Consider the following 14,890-nt stretch of genomic DNA (forward strand, 5'->3'; position numbering starts at 1 on the left):
GCCCGTTAGAGATGGCATCATATAGACCGATATCACTGTTATGTTCGGACGTGAAGATTCTGGCAAAGGCCCTGGCAACAAGGCTAAAGAAAATAATTTCCAGAGTAATTCATATAGATCAAACCGGGTTTATCCCGGACAGAGCTACAAGTACGAACATAAGACGAGTATATTTAAATATGCAGATCCCCACGGTGAATAGCGGTAAGAGGGCACTCCTTTCGTTAGATGCCACCAAGGCATTTGACTGCCTGGAGTGGCATTACATCTGGAAGGTGTTGGCGGAATTCCAGTTTGGCCCTGGCTTTGTTCATTGGCTAAGCCTCTTATATGACAGACCAAGGGCAAAGGTCAGAGTCAATGGAGAATGCTCAGATTGGTTCCAATTAAGAAGGGGCACCAGGCAGGGGTGCCCTTTGTCGCCCCTCCTGTTTGCCCTGGCAATAGAGCCGCTGGCTGTGGCTATAAGGGCGTCTCAGGGGGTTCAGGGGTTTAAAAGAAGGAGGGGAGAGGAGAAAATAGCAATGTACGCAGATGACATTCTGTTATTCCTAGGGGATACGCAGGAGTCATTAAGGACGGCTATGGGGATGGTCGAAGACTTTGGCCAATTCTCTGGGTTAAAAATTAATTGGGAAAAGTCAGCAATATTACCTATAGACCCCCTGATGGAGCCCCTTCCGGATCAAACCACACAAATTAAGGTAGTCAATCAGATGAAATACCTGGGGATTAATATCTCAAGGGAGCCGGAACAATATATTGCAGAAAATCTAGTCCCATTAATGAAAAAACTCAAACAGAAATGTAGGGTGTGGGGACGGTTGCCCCTGTCGGTCGCCGGGCGCTGCAACCTGATAAAAATGGTCTGGATGCCGCAAATTTTATATATTCTGCATAATTCACCTGTTTGGATTGCTAAACGATGGTTCAATAAAATGGACAGCTTATTTAGAGAGCTGATTTGGAAAGGTGGCGCAGCAAGGATCGGCCTGCAGACGCTCCGGCGAACGACAGAAAAGGGAGGACTGGGAGTCCCGGATCCGGGATGTTACTTTCTGGCATCACAGGTCCAGCATATGGGAGGGTGTAATAGGCCCGGGAAAGAGGTAACAGGGAATAAAGTACTCCTAGGTGATACTAACCACGACACCATAGTAGAAGCGTTGGAGGCGGACTCCTTTATCACCAGATGTCCCACTACCCAGTTGATGGTCAAGAGCTGGTCCAAGGTCAAAAAAATAATGGGCTATGTAGATTTCTCTGAGTTCTCCCCATTGTGGGATAATAGCAAGCTTAATGAAGTGAAAATAATGGGGAAGATTGAAGAGTGGGATCGGCAGGGCATCCATTATCTCTCACAGCTTTATAAAGCCGGGAAATTAAAAACATTCCAGGAATTGGCGATTGAATTCGCGATCCCTAACCGTTCATTTTACAGATACTTGCAGGTTAGGCACGCTTTAGACGCACAATTTAACGGTAAGGAGCCACTATGGAGCGACATGATCTCTGTGAGAAAATTGGTCGACTCAGATTCCACGAAAGGTCTGATATCTGATATGTACAGCAGTTTAAGAATCTCGATACAGGGGGATAGAGCGGAGGACAAAAATAGGAAGAAATGGGAGGATGAGATTGGGAAAATATCGGACAGTCAATGGGAGTATGTATTGTCATCAGGACCCAGGGTTTCCCTCTCTCCATCACAGGTAGTGTCGCATTTATATTTGATATATGGGGCGTATTTTACACCACTAAAGCTGTTTAGGATGGGGAGGAGGGTAGACTCGGGGTGCCAGAGGTGCGGAGGAGAGAGGGGAGATCTATTACACATGTTCTGGCGCTGCCCAAAACTGTACAGATACTGGAAAAGTATTGTGGACAGGATAAATTGTATTTTTAAGACATCACTAAGTATGGATGCCAAGATCTGCCTACTAGGTCTAATAGAGGAGCAACAGCCCGCGAGAGATACACAGACTGCAATAGTTAGGTGCCTGTTTCAAGGGAAAAAGCTTATAGCCAAGAATTGGCAGAGAAAAGAACCCCCGACGTTCGAAGAATGGGTGAAAGAAGTGAAGGAGGAAGTTAGTAGAGAGAAACTTATATATAAGAAAAGAAGTAATCACAAAAAAATTGAGAAAATATGGAAGGATTGGGTGATGTGGGAGAAGCACGGGGTGAATGGGGAGGGAGAATGAGGTTTAAGGGGGTTGGGGGGGGGGGTGTGATGGCGGGGGGAAGGGGAGGGAAGGGGAGTAAAAGAAAGGGGAAAAATTTTGTATGTCCCTCAGGTAGAGGAGGGTATTTTATTGATGTTCATGCTCCTTGCCTTTTTCTTTTTGTGGACTGCTGTATAAATACGGTAAAAGTTGAAGACTATGTAAACACTGGTTATGTCAGTCCCCAGAATGTGATCTTATCTGCTTTCTTTTTAATGTGAATTGTTGTTTTTCAATAAAGAGGATTTAAGCAAAAAAAAAAAAAAAAAAAAAGAGTAATAGAAAACAAACAGACCCAACAGTCATGACATGCATGCTGCTGATTCTGTGTAATTGAATCATTAATCAAAAGGGGCGTGTTCAAAATAACAGCAGTGCAGAGTTCAATTAGTGAGGTCTTTCAGTCTGAAAAAATGTGTCAAACAGGTGGCCCTTATTTAAGGACGAAGGCAGCAAATGCTGTACATGCTGGGTATAGTGCATTTCTCTCTGAAAATCTGAGAAATATGGGTTGTTCCAGACATTGTTCAGAAGAACAGCATACTTTGATTAAAAAGTTGATCGGAGAGGTGAAAACATATAAAGAAGTGCAGAAACCGATAGGCTGCTTGGCTAAAATGATCTCAAATGCTTTAACCACTTAAGGACTGAGCCTCATTTTGAGATGTGTTTACAAGTTAAAAACAGTTTTTTTGCTAGAAAATTACTTAGAACCCCCAAACATTATACATTTTCTTTTTCCAACATCCTAGAGAATAAAATGGAGGTCGTTGCAATACTTTCTGTCACACCGTATTTGCTCAGCGGTCTTACCACTTTTTTTAATTAAAAAATAAGACAACAGTAAAGTTAGCCGAATTTTTTTTTATATTGTGAAAGATAATTTTACGCCAAGTAAATTGATACCGAACATGTCATACTTCAAAATTGCGCCCACTCGTGGAATGGCGACAAACTTTTACCCTTAAAAATTTCCATAGGCGACGTTTAAAAAATTCTACAGGTTGCATGTTTTAAGTTACAGAGGAGCTCTGGGGCTAGAATTATTGCTCTCACGCTACAGATTGCGGCGATACCTCACATGTGTGGTTTGATTACCGTTTTCATATGCGAGCACTGATCACATATGCGTTCGCTTCTGCACGCGAGCTCAGCGGGACAGCCGCATTTAAAAAAAAAAAAATTTACCTAATTTATTTTACCTTTTATTTTTACACACTTTTTTTTTTTTTTTTTTTTAATTAAATTGTGTCACTTTTATTCCTATTACAAGGAATGTAAACATCCCTTGTAATAGGAAGAAAAAAAAAAAAAAAAAGCATGACAGGACCTCTTAAATATGAGATCTGGGGTCAAAAAGACCTCAGATATCATATTTACAAATAAATGTAATAAAAAAAAAAAAAAAAAAAATTGGCATTTAAAAAAAATGGCCCTTTAAGAGCTAGGGGAGGAAGTGACGTTATGACGTTGCTTCCACCCTGCATTTTATGGAGATGGGTGGGGGCCATCTTCCCCTCACTCGTCTCCATGCCCAGCAAGGGTGACAATCCGATCGCCGCTGCCGATGGCTCCGGTAAGCGGCCCAGGGGGGGGCCTCTCCCGCCACCAATAAAAGTGATCCTGCGGCAAATTTGCTGCAGAGACCACTATTATCGGAAATTGGACCGCCGGCCGAACAAGAGGATACCAGGGATAAGCTAGCTGCTGCCATAACAACGATATCCCCCTTCAAGGTAAAGACGTATATCGGCGTGCCGCGGTCCGGAAGTGGTTAAAATGGCGACCAAAACCAGACAGTGAAGCATGGCGGCGCAAGCATCAGGATATAGGTGTTTCAACAAGAATTTTTTCAGTTTATACAGCAAATGTTTGAGTTTGACAAGAAAAATGCAGAGACTGCTATTTTTTTGGAAAAACCGAATATTCCTTTTGCTTCACTCTCTGTAAAGTAATAACAAATTTGAAACATTTTTCTTCATGTTTTGATTTGGAATAGACTGTGCAGAGTTACCAATGCATTTGCATGTATGAAAATATAAGCTATTATAAGGATTTTGGGCTTTACTCAATTTATTGAGTAATAGCGTGTTTATTAACACGCTATTATTTTTAACACACAACTGTATGTGCCGTTGTTGGGAATGTCATTAATGTGAAACTGTTGCTTTACCTTGCATATGTAAAGCACAGATCCGCTCTCAATTTTTAAAATATTAGGTTTCCTTTTAAGAGAGTATTACTGGTGACTTGTGAACATAGCATGACATACAAAGATGTCTATACACTAAATGTGTGTTTTACAATAAAAACCTTTATTTTATACATGTGGCTAGACAGGTGCGTTCTACATGCCTAGACATTACCAAACTTTTTTTCTTGTTACGACAGCTAAAGATGTATGTGCCTGGATAAAAAAGACAAAGCAGATAGAGTCTATTCACCCATTTTTACTAGCATTTGGTGCCCCTTGTTCTCCTCCCCAAGACGGATGTTTGATGTTGTATTTCCTCCAGATGTGGAACCCAAACCTGAAGAAGAACTAAAAAAAAACAAAAAACACATGAGAATGCAGTTGGCAATAAGGATGGCCGCAACATTTGGCAAAAAGAACAATACAAAATAGTATAGTTTCTGCATGGCTACATTGCAGGGGAGTGGTTGCTTGGTGTCATTCCTTGTAAATGTGAAGAACATATGAAACACAGTTATGAAGTGTAATGTTTTGGTCATGTTCACTGTCTGTGTATATCAAAGTGCCATGAATCCAATCTCTTATGTGTCCGATTAGAGATGCAAAGATATACAGTTCAATATTGGGAAAGTTAAGTTCCCATTGCTGGGAGGTAACATGCGTAAACTTATTGTTGTTCTCCTGCTGCCCCAAATGAACTCTTGGAACATGCTGCAAACATGTTTAAGGTAAGGTGGTTTCAAAAATAGGAGGGAGGATCTGTATAATATAAAAAAGAAAACGTTTGAAGAAAGCAATCAAAACGTGTCCAAGTAGTGAGAGTATCTTGATTAAATGCAACAAGGGGGCTATATTAGTCCTGTATAGTTATTGGAGTTTTTAGGTATAGATACTGCAAGGACATTTTTCTTGACAAAAGGAGTAATAATTGCTCCAAGTGGGCTTGATGGTTGGTTAGAGGACATTTGATTTCTCAAAAATTAAAAAAGGATTTATTTTTTTCACAATCTATTCAGCTAGGGCTGTGGGTACGAATGCCTTTATACATTTTAAACTAGAATATACAACTAGCTTAAAAAATATTATCACCTGGTTCAATAAGTGAAGGTAGAGATACAGATTTGATGTTGCAATAACCAGTTTAAAAATGGAAAATGCAGGAACAACTAATTAAGTGAACAGAATATGTTCAAGCCCTAAATAGTGCACACTGAGGTGATCAGAAGAAGTGCAGGACAGCTGTAGATAAAATATCACCCTTTACATGGGACCGTGAATTACACAGATAGAAAAATAGAAAAGATGCCTTTATATTGGACATAGAGGTTTCCTTCTAAAACAATGATACCGTTATTGGAAAAGATCCACACAAGTTGTTTTCATGGTTTTGTAGGGGGTACAAGAAAATGGATAGATGGTAGATGACAGGTTGCTAGTGAGCAGTTTCCAATGACATTCATACCCATTTAAAATGTACCTTTTATACAGTAGCTGGGCACACAGTAATTGGACTGATGAAAACGTAGGGTCCAAATCAGGTACTCTTACTAGAAAAAAAAGTAAGTATTTAAACCATTTGGTTTAATATTTACTTACGGAGGGGTAGCACTGCGAGATCTAGATCTGCGTCGTTTTCCAGGCGAGTAGGATTTTGACCTCGATCTTGACCTTGACCGACTTTGAGATGACCGAGACCTGCTTCGGCTCCTAAAAGAAAAGCAGCACCATAACATAAAAGCTATTAGTCTTTCTTCAGCTGGTTGAAGATGATAATCCTAGAGCAAACATCCTAAGAGGTAGAGATAATACAGACACGTGCAGTAGTCACCAGCAACAAAGAACTAGTTGTCAATTAAGGATCGAGGAGTAAAGAAGGGAAAGTGTTCACAATAATATAAATTAGGAACCTAAACAGGCATTATTCTTTCATCAATAAACTAAACCTAGTCTACAAACTGCAAATTGGCAGACTCATTCTTGCTTTGCATAGCCTGAGAATTATTAAAATGCTAAAGAATAGAATACTGCATAGCCATGAAAACGATTCTGGTTTTAAAATGGTCAACTGAACCTGCAGTTTAAATAAGCGAAGAACTTCCAGGTGCATTAAAACAAAGGTCTTCAACATCTTAGGCTTCATGTACACTGCTGCTGATAAAACAGATGTTTAGGAGCAGTTGGACATTTTTTCCAGCTGCCCCTGAACTCTCCTCAAGGTTATCTCATCAGTACATGTACACAGGGTCGTTAAGGCCTCATGCACACTGGATGTTAAAATAACAATGTTTTAAAAAACGCCAGTAGCTTTGCAGTGAGTTTTTCAAAGTTTTAAAAAATTTTTGCAATAGCGTTTATTAGCGTTTCTAGTGTTTTTCCAATGGTTTAAAAACGTTGAAAAATGCTGGTGAGCGGCATTTTTGAGCATTTATCGACGTTAGAGTTTCTACAGCTGAAAACATCTGAAAAACTCCTCTCAGATCCAACTAGTTTTGAGTTTTTTTTAAAGCCAAAAAACTGCTGATAACAGTCTATGTGTGCATGGACACATAGGATAACATTATGGGGAGTTTAATGACTGTAGAAAAAAAATGTCTGAAGACAAAAACAGCTGCTGTAAAAACGTCCAGTGTGCATGAGGCCTTATAGTCGTTTCTAGACAGTTGAGTTTAGAAGCATTTTTTGGAAAGCAAATAAAACGCATTCAGGACGGATTTTCAGAGGCATTTGAAACGCCAAATATGCCTGTAACAGCTTGTAAACGCTGCTAAACGCAGTAACTCGCATTTAGCAGTGTTTCCTTTACAGATGTTTTTCATTTTAACAAAAAAGAAAATAAAAAAAATCTAGGACGCAAACGCGGCTAAACGTGGCATGTAAACATAGTTGAATGGACGTTTTTAGATGTCGGTTTCTAGATGTCAAGTTGAATCAGTCAAGAGAGATTAAACAACGTCCTGTGTACATGAAGCCCTATGCCCCGTACACACGATCGGATTTTCCGACAACAAACGTTGGCTAGCAGGTCCTCAAATTTTCTGCCAACAAAACTTTGTTATCGGAATTTCCGATTGTGTGTATACAAGTCCGACGCACAAAAGTTCACGCATGCTTAGAATCAAGCAGAAGGAGCCGCACTGGCTATTGAACTTCCTTTTTCTCGACTCGTCATACGTCTTATACGTCACCGCGTTCTCACATTCGTAATTGTTGGCGAACATTTGTGTGACCGTGTGTATGCAAGACAAGTTGGAGCCAACAACCTTCGAACAAAAATCACGGTTTTGTTGTCGTAAAGTCTGATCGTGTGTATGACATTTAGGAGCAGTTGGGCATTGTTTTTCAGCTGCTCCTAAACTCTCCTCTATGTTATCTTATCAGTACATATAAACAGGATCGTTTATAGTTGTTTCTAGGCAGTTGAGTTTACAAGCAATTTTTGGAAAGCAAAAAAATGCATTCAGGACGGATGTTCAGAGGCATTTAAAACGCCAAATACCTGTAACAGCTTGTAAACACATATAAACCCAGTAACCCGCGTTTAGCGAAAAGTTTCGTTTACAGGCATTTTTTTATTTTTGACAATTTGCAAAAAACAAAAACAAAAAAACACACAAGAAACACTTCTACAAACGCAAAATGTAAACATGTCAAAATCAGGTATTCCAATTTCACAGGATCCAGTGGTGTGCTTATTGGGTGCCTTGGAGATACCCTCACTCTCGCCAAACGGTCACACTGCTGTATTACGCTTACTATATATAGCTCGCAAAGCAATTGCAAGACTATGGATCACCTCGAGGGTGCCAACGAGCGAACAGTGGGTGAAATTGGTAAACGGTTTGCTTATACGTGAAAAGATTACCTATCAACATCGTAATTGCACTGAAAAAATTTTACTCAATGTGGCAACCTTGGTTGGATACTCCAGGTCTAGGCCCAACTCAATTAGGGAAAGAAAGGCTCCTACAAATGTGAGGGGAGCGCAGGAAACATGGATGAGTCGAATTACAAGATACAATATAGTTTTTAAGCGATCTGCAAATCTGGTATGGTAGGGGTGGACACAATATATCTCTTGAGAAGTTTGTTAACATTAGGATAGTATGTACCCACTAGGGGTATAAGTGTTTTATTTCCTCTTTATTCTCTGGTTACACAACAAAACAGGCTTGCCAGTGAACCATATATGCATGTAGGATCTAGGTTATCTATCTTATTTCTATAACTTAATGACATGCTGCATCATATTAAGTGCGGCTCATAGGAGCCTTACCTAACACATAACAGTGAATGTATAAGTTACCGGAATGTAAAAGAAACAGTGCCTGTAATTTCAGCTATATATTCCTTCTGATTGTACGTGTATTTATCCAGAGGTGTTCTTTTTCCAATAAATTTAATTTTGATTAAAAAAAAACAAAAAAAACACGTCAAAACAAACGTTTTTAAACGTTGGTTACTATCTGTCAAGTTAAATTGTTCAGGAGAGGTTTTTAAAACGTCCCGTGTACATTAACCGCTTGCCGACGGGCTCACGCCGATATACGTCGGCAGAAGGGCACATACAGGCAGATTAACGTACCTGTACGTTGCCCTTTAAGAAGCGGCTTGCGGGCCGATCAGCAGCCTATACAGCCAAAATCATTGGCTGTAACCTGCTGACAGACTCGTGCTGTGGCCAATCACAGCATAGATCAGCAAGGGGTGCGCACTGCGTGCCCAAAAACCAGGAATTAAGCCATAACGTACTCCTACATCACTTAGCCTGGAGCGGTCGTCTGCCCACAGTAAGTGCACTGTGGGCAGGCAACAAGCAGTTAAGAGCAAGGTGCATGTCTTATATAAAAGTATTTGTTTACATAGCAGTATCTTCAAAAGCATACAATATTTAAATACTTTTTATTGTTTGTTAATGCATTTTTCAAAAGATACTTTAGAAATGTGGTAAATTTTCTGGCTCCCAGTGACATTTTAAAATGGAAGCCTAGTACAGGGGGTTGATTTAGTCAACCCGCAGCTCTACAGCCCAACTAAATAGACTAAAAATGTGTACACAGTCAGTAGGTACATATAGCACAAATAAACTCAGTAAAACATATGTATACTTCACCTGGACCTGGATTGAGAATATGATCTGGAACGAGAACGAGAACGTGACTGAGACTCAGAATAGGAGCGAGAAGACTTGGAAGATCTGGAGTTTGAGCGCGAAGAAGACCGGCCCCGACTTCCTGAACGACTTTTAGATCTCGATGCCCTACTGAAAAACAAAAATTTATAACATCAATCATAAGCTAGAATAAAGATTAAATACAGCTGCAACACATAGAAAAGGTAAACGTTTCCATTAGCGTACCAAGTTTGGAATACTAATTACATATACACATTAACACAGACGGCATTAAAGTGTCTGTATACCCTGCTTGCACATTTTTACCTATAGGTAAGCCTATAATAAGGCTTACCTGTAGGTAAAATGAACATCTCCTAAACCTGTATGGTTTAGGACATATTCATTCACCTTGCTTGCAGCCCCTGACGTCAGCGGTGTTATGTGCTCTGAAGGTCCGGCGGATGCTGCCGGACCTTGCAGGAAAGAACTCCTGCGTGCATGTGCGGGAGTGATGTCATCGCGGCTTCGGCCACTCACAGTGCCGGAGCCGTGAACCCAGAAGAAACGCTGAGAGAACATGTCAGCTCCCTCAGCGGTGACTGGGAGGTGGTGCAGGCGCTTCGTTCTAAGGCAAGTATTTCATAATGAGCTAGTATGCGGTGCATTGCTTGGCAGTGCAGCATTTTCATACTTTCCCTTTTAAACTGTAAAGGTAAAGGCAATGAATATACATGAATTTATAAAAAAAAGCGTTAAGCTCTAGTATATATCTGTTGATAAAGCAAAAAATTTGGGTTTCTGTACGCAATATAAAATCCTTTTCTTGGATTTCATTAAGGCACACAGGCTTCTTAAGCTTTAAAGTGTATTTCCACTTTTGCAGTCAAATTTCAGAAAACCCCACTATATGTTTGCTATGTGTTCCTGTTCACAGAGAATGCCACGCACACATGCTCGTGCAGCGATAACATGAGAGTGATCAGGACCTGGACACAGACTGCCTGCGCCAAGGTTTCATAGCTCGCACGTGATCTCGGTGAGATTACCTGCAAGAGTCAGCAGCCTCCCATTGCTTTCAATGGGACTGCCTACTCACAGCCAATCGCGCTAATGCCCCCCCTCCCCCGGGGTTCTTGCATGTATTTGCAGGAAGTAAGAGTGAATGCACCCTTGAGAAAGATGGTGTTAGCTCTAGTCACAATTGATAGTGAATAGGTGCTTGCAAAATAAAGATCGGGTTAATGATGGCAAACACAGCTGTCCAGCCCACTTATAATCACCTTTTTCCCCTTGCTGGTCTAGAAGGGTAAGCTACAATTTAATATTTTAGCTACGCTATGTGAATGAGAAAATGTAATAAATTCTAATAGTTGGTGTTATCCCAATTTCACTGCAAAAGTGAAAATACACTTTAAGACCATAAGGCTAAATAATTAACAGTCTAAGCCACTGAGAAATGCTGAATGAGAAGCTGGTTCTCCTATGTAGGGACCTTGAGGAAAGAGGAGGAGGGGGTAGGTCTTTCTAACAGAAAGCAGTGGTTGCGCACTGCTTGATCTACACCAATCAGCCATAACATTATGGCCAACCACTATAACTTGTTGAGGCATGGACTCCATTAGACCTGTGAGTTCTGTAAGTTGCAAGATGGGACCTCCATGTATCAGGCTGTTTTTTCCAGGATATCCCAAAGATGCTTGATTGGCTTGAGATCTGGAGTATCTGAAGGCCAAGTCAACACTTCAAACTGGTTCCTCAAACCATTCTTGAATCCTTCAGAGCAGGCCACCTTCTTTCATTACTCTGTTGTCCATTTCTGAAGCTCACATGCCCACTGTAGGTGCTTTTGGCTGTGGACATGGGTCAGCATGGGCACCCTGACTGGTCTGTGGCTACGCAGCCCCATATGCAACAAACTGCGATGCATTTTCCTATTAAAACCGGCATTAAAGTGATACTAAAGTCTCTTTTTTTGTTAAAAATAACAAACATGTCATACTTACCTGCTCTGTGTAGTGGTTTTGCACAAGGCAGCCTAGATCCTCCTCTTTTCGGGTCCCTCCTCGGAGCTCCTGCCCCCCCTCCTGTTGAGTGCCCCCACAGCAAGCAGCTTGCTATGGGAGCACCCGAGCTGAGGCTCTGTTTCCATTCAGACACGGAGCCACGGGCCCTGCTCCTCTCTCTCCTTATTGGCTCACTGACTTTGGTTGACAGAAGCGGGGGCCAATGGCGCTTCGCTGCTGTCTCAGGCAATGAAGAGGGAGAATCCCGGACAGCCAAGTCTCTCATGCAACATCGCTGGATCCAGATGGGACTCAGGTAAGTATTGGGGGGCTGCTGCACACAGAAGACTTTTTATCTTAATGCACAGAATGCATTAAGATAAAAAAACCTTCTGCCTTTACAACCACTTTAACTTTTCAGCAATTTGAGCAATAGCAGCTCTTCTTTTGGATAGGACTACAGGGGCCAGCCCATGACCCTGTCGTTGGTTCATCGGTTTTCCCCACATTGGACCACTTTTGGTAGGTTCTGACCACTGCAGACTGGGAATATGCCACAATACCCACAGTTTGGACCAGATGTCTAGCCAATACAACTTGGCCCATGTCAAAGTCACTCAAATCCTTTTGCTTGCCCATTTTTTATGCTTTTCATGTTCACTTGCTGGCTCTCCTAATATATCCTACCCACTTACCTATGCCACTGTAACAAGATAATCAAGGGTATTCACTTTCCCTGTCAGTGCTCATAATTCTATGCCTGATCAGTGTACAACTAGACAATGAAGGGAAATTTCCTTTTTATGTACTGGGGCCGGACAGGAGGGATTGAAGCACTATGGTTGAGGCGAAAAGCCGAAATCCCCTTGAGAAGAAAAACACTGAATGCAATCTTGTAAGTATGTTTGGAAAGGGGACTATTCCTGATAGTTTCAAAGGGTGTTTTTTTAAGTGCTGAGAGAACCAGATTCAAATCCCTTGGAGTGACAGCTGAGCGCACGGGGCTGACCACATAAAAAGGCACGCTGTACAAAAGGTCTTAATCAAAGAATGGGAGGCTAGCAGACTATGGGACAAGCCCAAAAGCACCAGGATTTGACCCTTGCTGGTATTCAGGGCCAAATGCTAATCCTGGTCTAATTGAAAAAATGTCAAAGTGTATCCCACAGAATATTATCTTAGTTGAAAATGGTCTTTCCTCACACAAAATGAAGTACGTCTTCCAAGTGCAATGTTGGACCTTACCACGAAACAGGATGGTAAAAGAAGTCTTTGTTACAGAAAAAGCTGTTGATTTGGAAGGTGCAATGGAACATCTGCCAGGAGTCTGATCAGGTCGAAGAACCACATGGGCCAGTCCAGAGTTATGAGGATCACCAAAATAACCTCCATCTCGATCCTTTGTGGCAGAAAAAGGAATTTAAAAAGAGGAAAGACATACACTACTGTGCAAAAGTACTGTATGCTTTCAAACAAGCATCAGTTCTTCTAGGTACACACGGTGCTTGTGCAAAGGTTTTGAAGCAACTTGGCAGGTAGGTTGTTCCAGACTTAACCACAGATCCTCCGTGGATGTAGGTTGCCTCAAATCTTTCTGTCATGTAATCCCAGACAGACTCGATGTTGAGATCAGGGCTCTGTGGGGGCTAAACCATCACTTCCAGGACTCCTTGTTCTTTACGGTAAAGAGAGTTCTTAACGACACTGGATGTATGTTTGGGGACGTTGTCCTGCTGTAAAATAAATTTGGGGCCAATCACACGCCCCCTGATGGTATGGCATGATGGAGAAGTATCCGCCTGTATTTATCAGCATTAAGGACACCATTGATTCTGACCAAATCTCCAAATCTTTTTGCAAAAATGCAGCCCCAAACTTACAAGGAACCTCCACCATGCTTCACTGTTGCCAGCAGACACTCATTGTACCGCTCTCCAGCCTTTCATGAACAAACTGCCTCCTGCTACAGCCAAATATTTCCAAATAAGTTTTGACTCCTCAGTACAGATTTTCGCTCACTCTGAAAAATGCCGAAAAGGATTTGACAGCAGATTTGGAGGCCAATGGCTTGCAGTTGAATGGTTGCCTGGTTTGGGTCTGGCTTTTGAACTTGAGGCATGGGAATAACTAAAGGAACTTCTTGGCTTCTGAGGAAGAAGGCCGCTGTCCTTTAAAGGGCATGTGCAGAAAATGCTTTTTTGGATGTCTGGGACTAGTGGGTACCTCAAAAAAGTTATTAGTGGTCTTAGGACCTCTAAGGGATATGCTAGCCAGGCAGCAGCACCAGCCCTTCCATTTTTAAGCAAAAATTGCCTCTAAGCCTGGAAAAAAAAAAAAAAAAAAGACACTTGCTTGGGACTCAGAGACAACGTCATTCATCAAGGATTTTTGAGATTGGTCATCAGATAATGCGTTTGAACCAGAAGGCTCAGACTGCACTAAAACCGCAGGCAGATCAGGTAAAGATTCTGAAGGGGAATGTGTGGAGGTACACTTATAAAAAGCGGGAGTCCAGCGACCAATTTTTTTTTTTTTTTTTTTTTTAGGTCATTGAGACACTTTGCTAACCCCAAAATAATACTCACAGTTTGGGTATAATATTTCCGCCTCTGTCTGTTTTCGTACTGAAGAATAACTTAAAAAATGTGATGCTGGCTGTTTCCATCTTGCTTGTGGGCATGTGAAGCCCACAAGCATTGATTTCCTGGATGCGGTGAATGCTGTTCATTCACAGCTTGTTCACACGCATGATCATTGTTTCCGCACTGAATCTTGGGAAGCCTGACACTAAGCTCCCAGGAGACAGTGCGGCGCCGGGGAAAGGCAATAAACATGCCTACTCCCATGGGAGGGGAGACAGGAAGTGCCACAATAAAGTACAATATAAAGGTAATTACAGCGATAAAAAAAAATTGTGTGTGGCATTTGAACATCTATGCAATTAACTGAAGGGGGTAAGATTAAGTTAAAAATTTGAGTGGAACCCCGCTTTAAAGTGGTTGTAAACCCTTACTATACACTTTTTGCTACAGGTAAGCCTATAATAAGTCTTACCTGTAGCTACCACAGATATCTCCTAAATGTGCACGTGCCGTTTGCTTCAGTGAGTGTGCTGATACCGGCGGCTCCCACGCACATGCGCGGGAGTGACATCATTGCGGCTCCAGCCAATCACAGCGCCGGAGCCACGATACCAGGAAGTGATTCCAAGAGCGATGTCGCCGGCCGGTACTGTGTACGGGCACGGCAGCGGGGGCTTCGATCTCAGGTGAGTATTTCATAATTCATTATCCCTTTGTCTTGCAGGTCTTTTTTTTTTTTTTTCGATGTGGGTTTACAACCACTTTAAGAAGCA

The 14,890-nt window shown here is 41.7% G+C and overlaps 1 protein-coding gene across 6 annotated transcripts in view; it reads right to left on the minus strand.

Moving 5' to 3' along the window:
- Window positions 1–14,890, minus strand: part of CHERP (calcium homeostasis endoplasmic reticulum protein) — a 90,911-nt gene that overhangs the window by 17,982 nt on the left and 58,039 nt on the right. For 4 of the 6 annotated variants that reach the window (XM_073592745.1, XM_073592737.1, XM_073592723.1 and 1 more), the window contains 3 exons: window positions 9,530–9,679; window positions 6,016–6,126; window positions 4,670–4,767 (listed from right to left, as the gene is read on the minus strand). In XM_073592745.1, coding sequence (XP_073448846.1) covers window positions 4,670–4,767; window positions 6,016–6,126; window positions 9,530–9,679 — 359 coding nt within the window. The remainder of the gene's footprint in view (window positions 1–4,669; window positions 4,768–6,015; window positions 6,127–9,529; window positions 9,680–14,890) is intronic. The other 2 variants (XM_073592754.1, XM_073592727.1) reach the window with 1 other exon arrangement.

The sequence above is a fragment of the Aquarana catesbeiana genome, linkage group LG01 (genome assembly GCF_042186555.1).
Source record: "Aquarana catesbeiana isolate 2022-GZ linkage group LG01, ASM4218655v1, whole genome shotgun sequence".
NCBI lineage: Eukaryota > Metazoa > Chordata > Amphibia > Anura > Ranidae > Aquarana > Aquarana catesbeiana.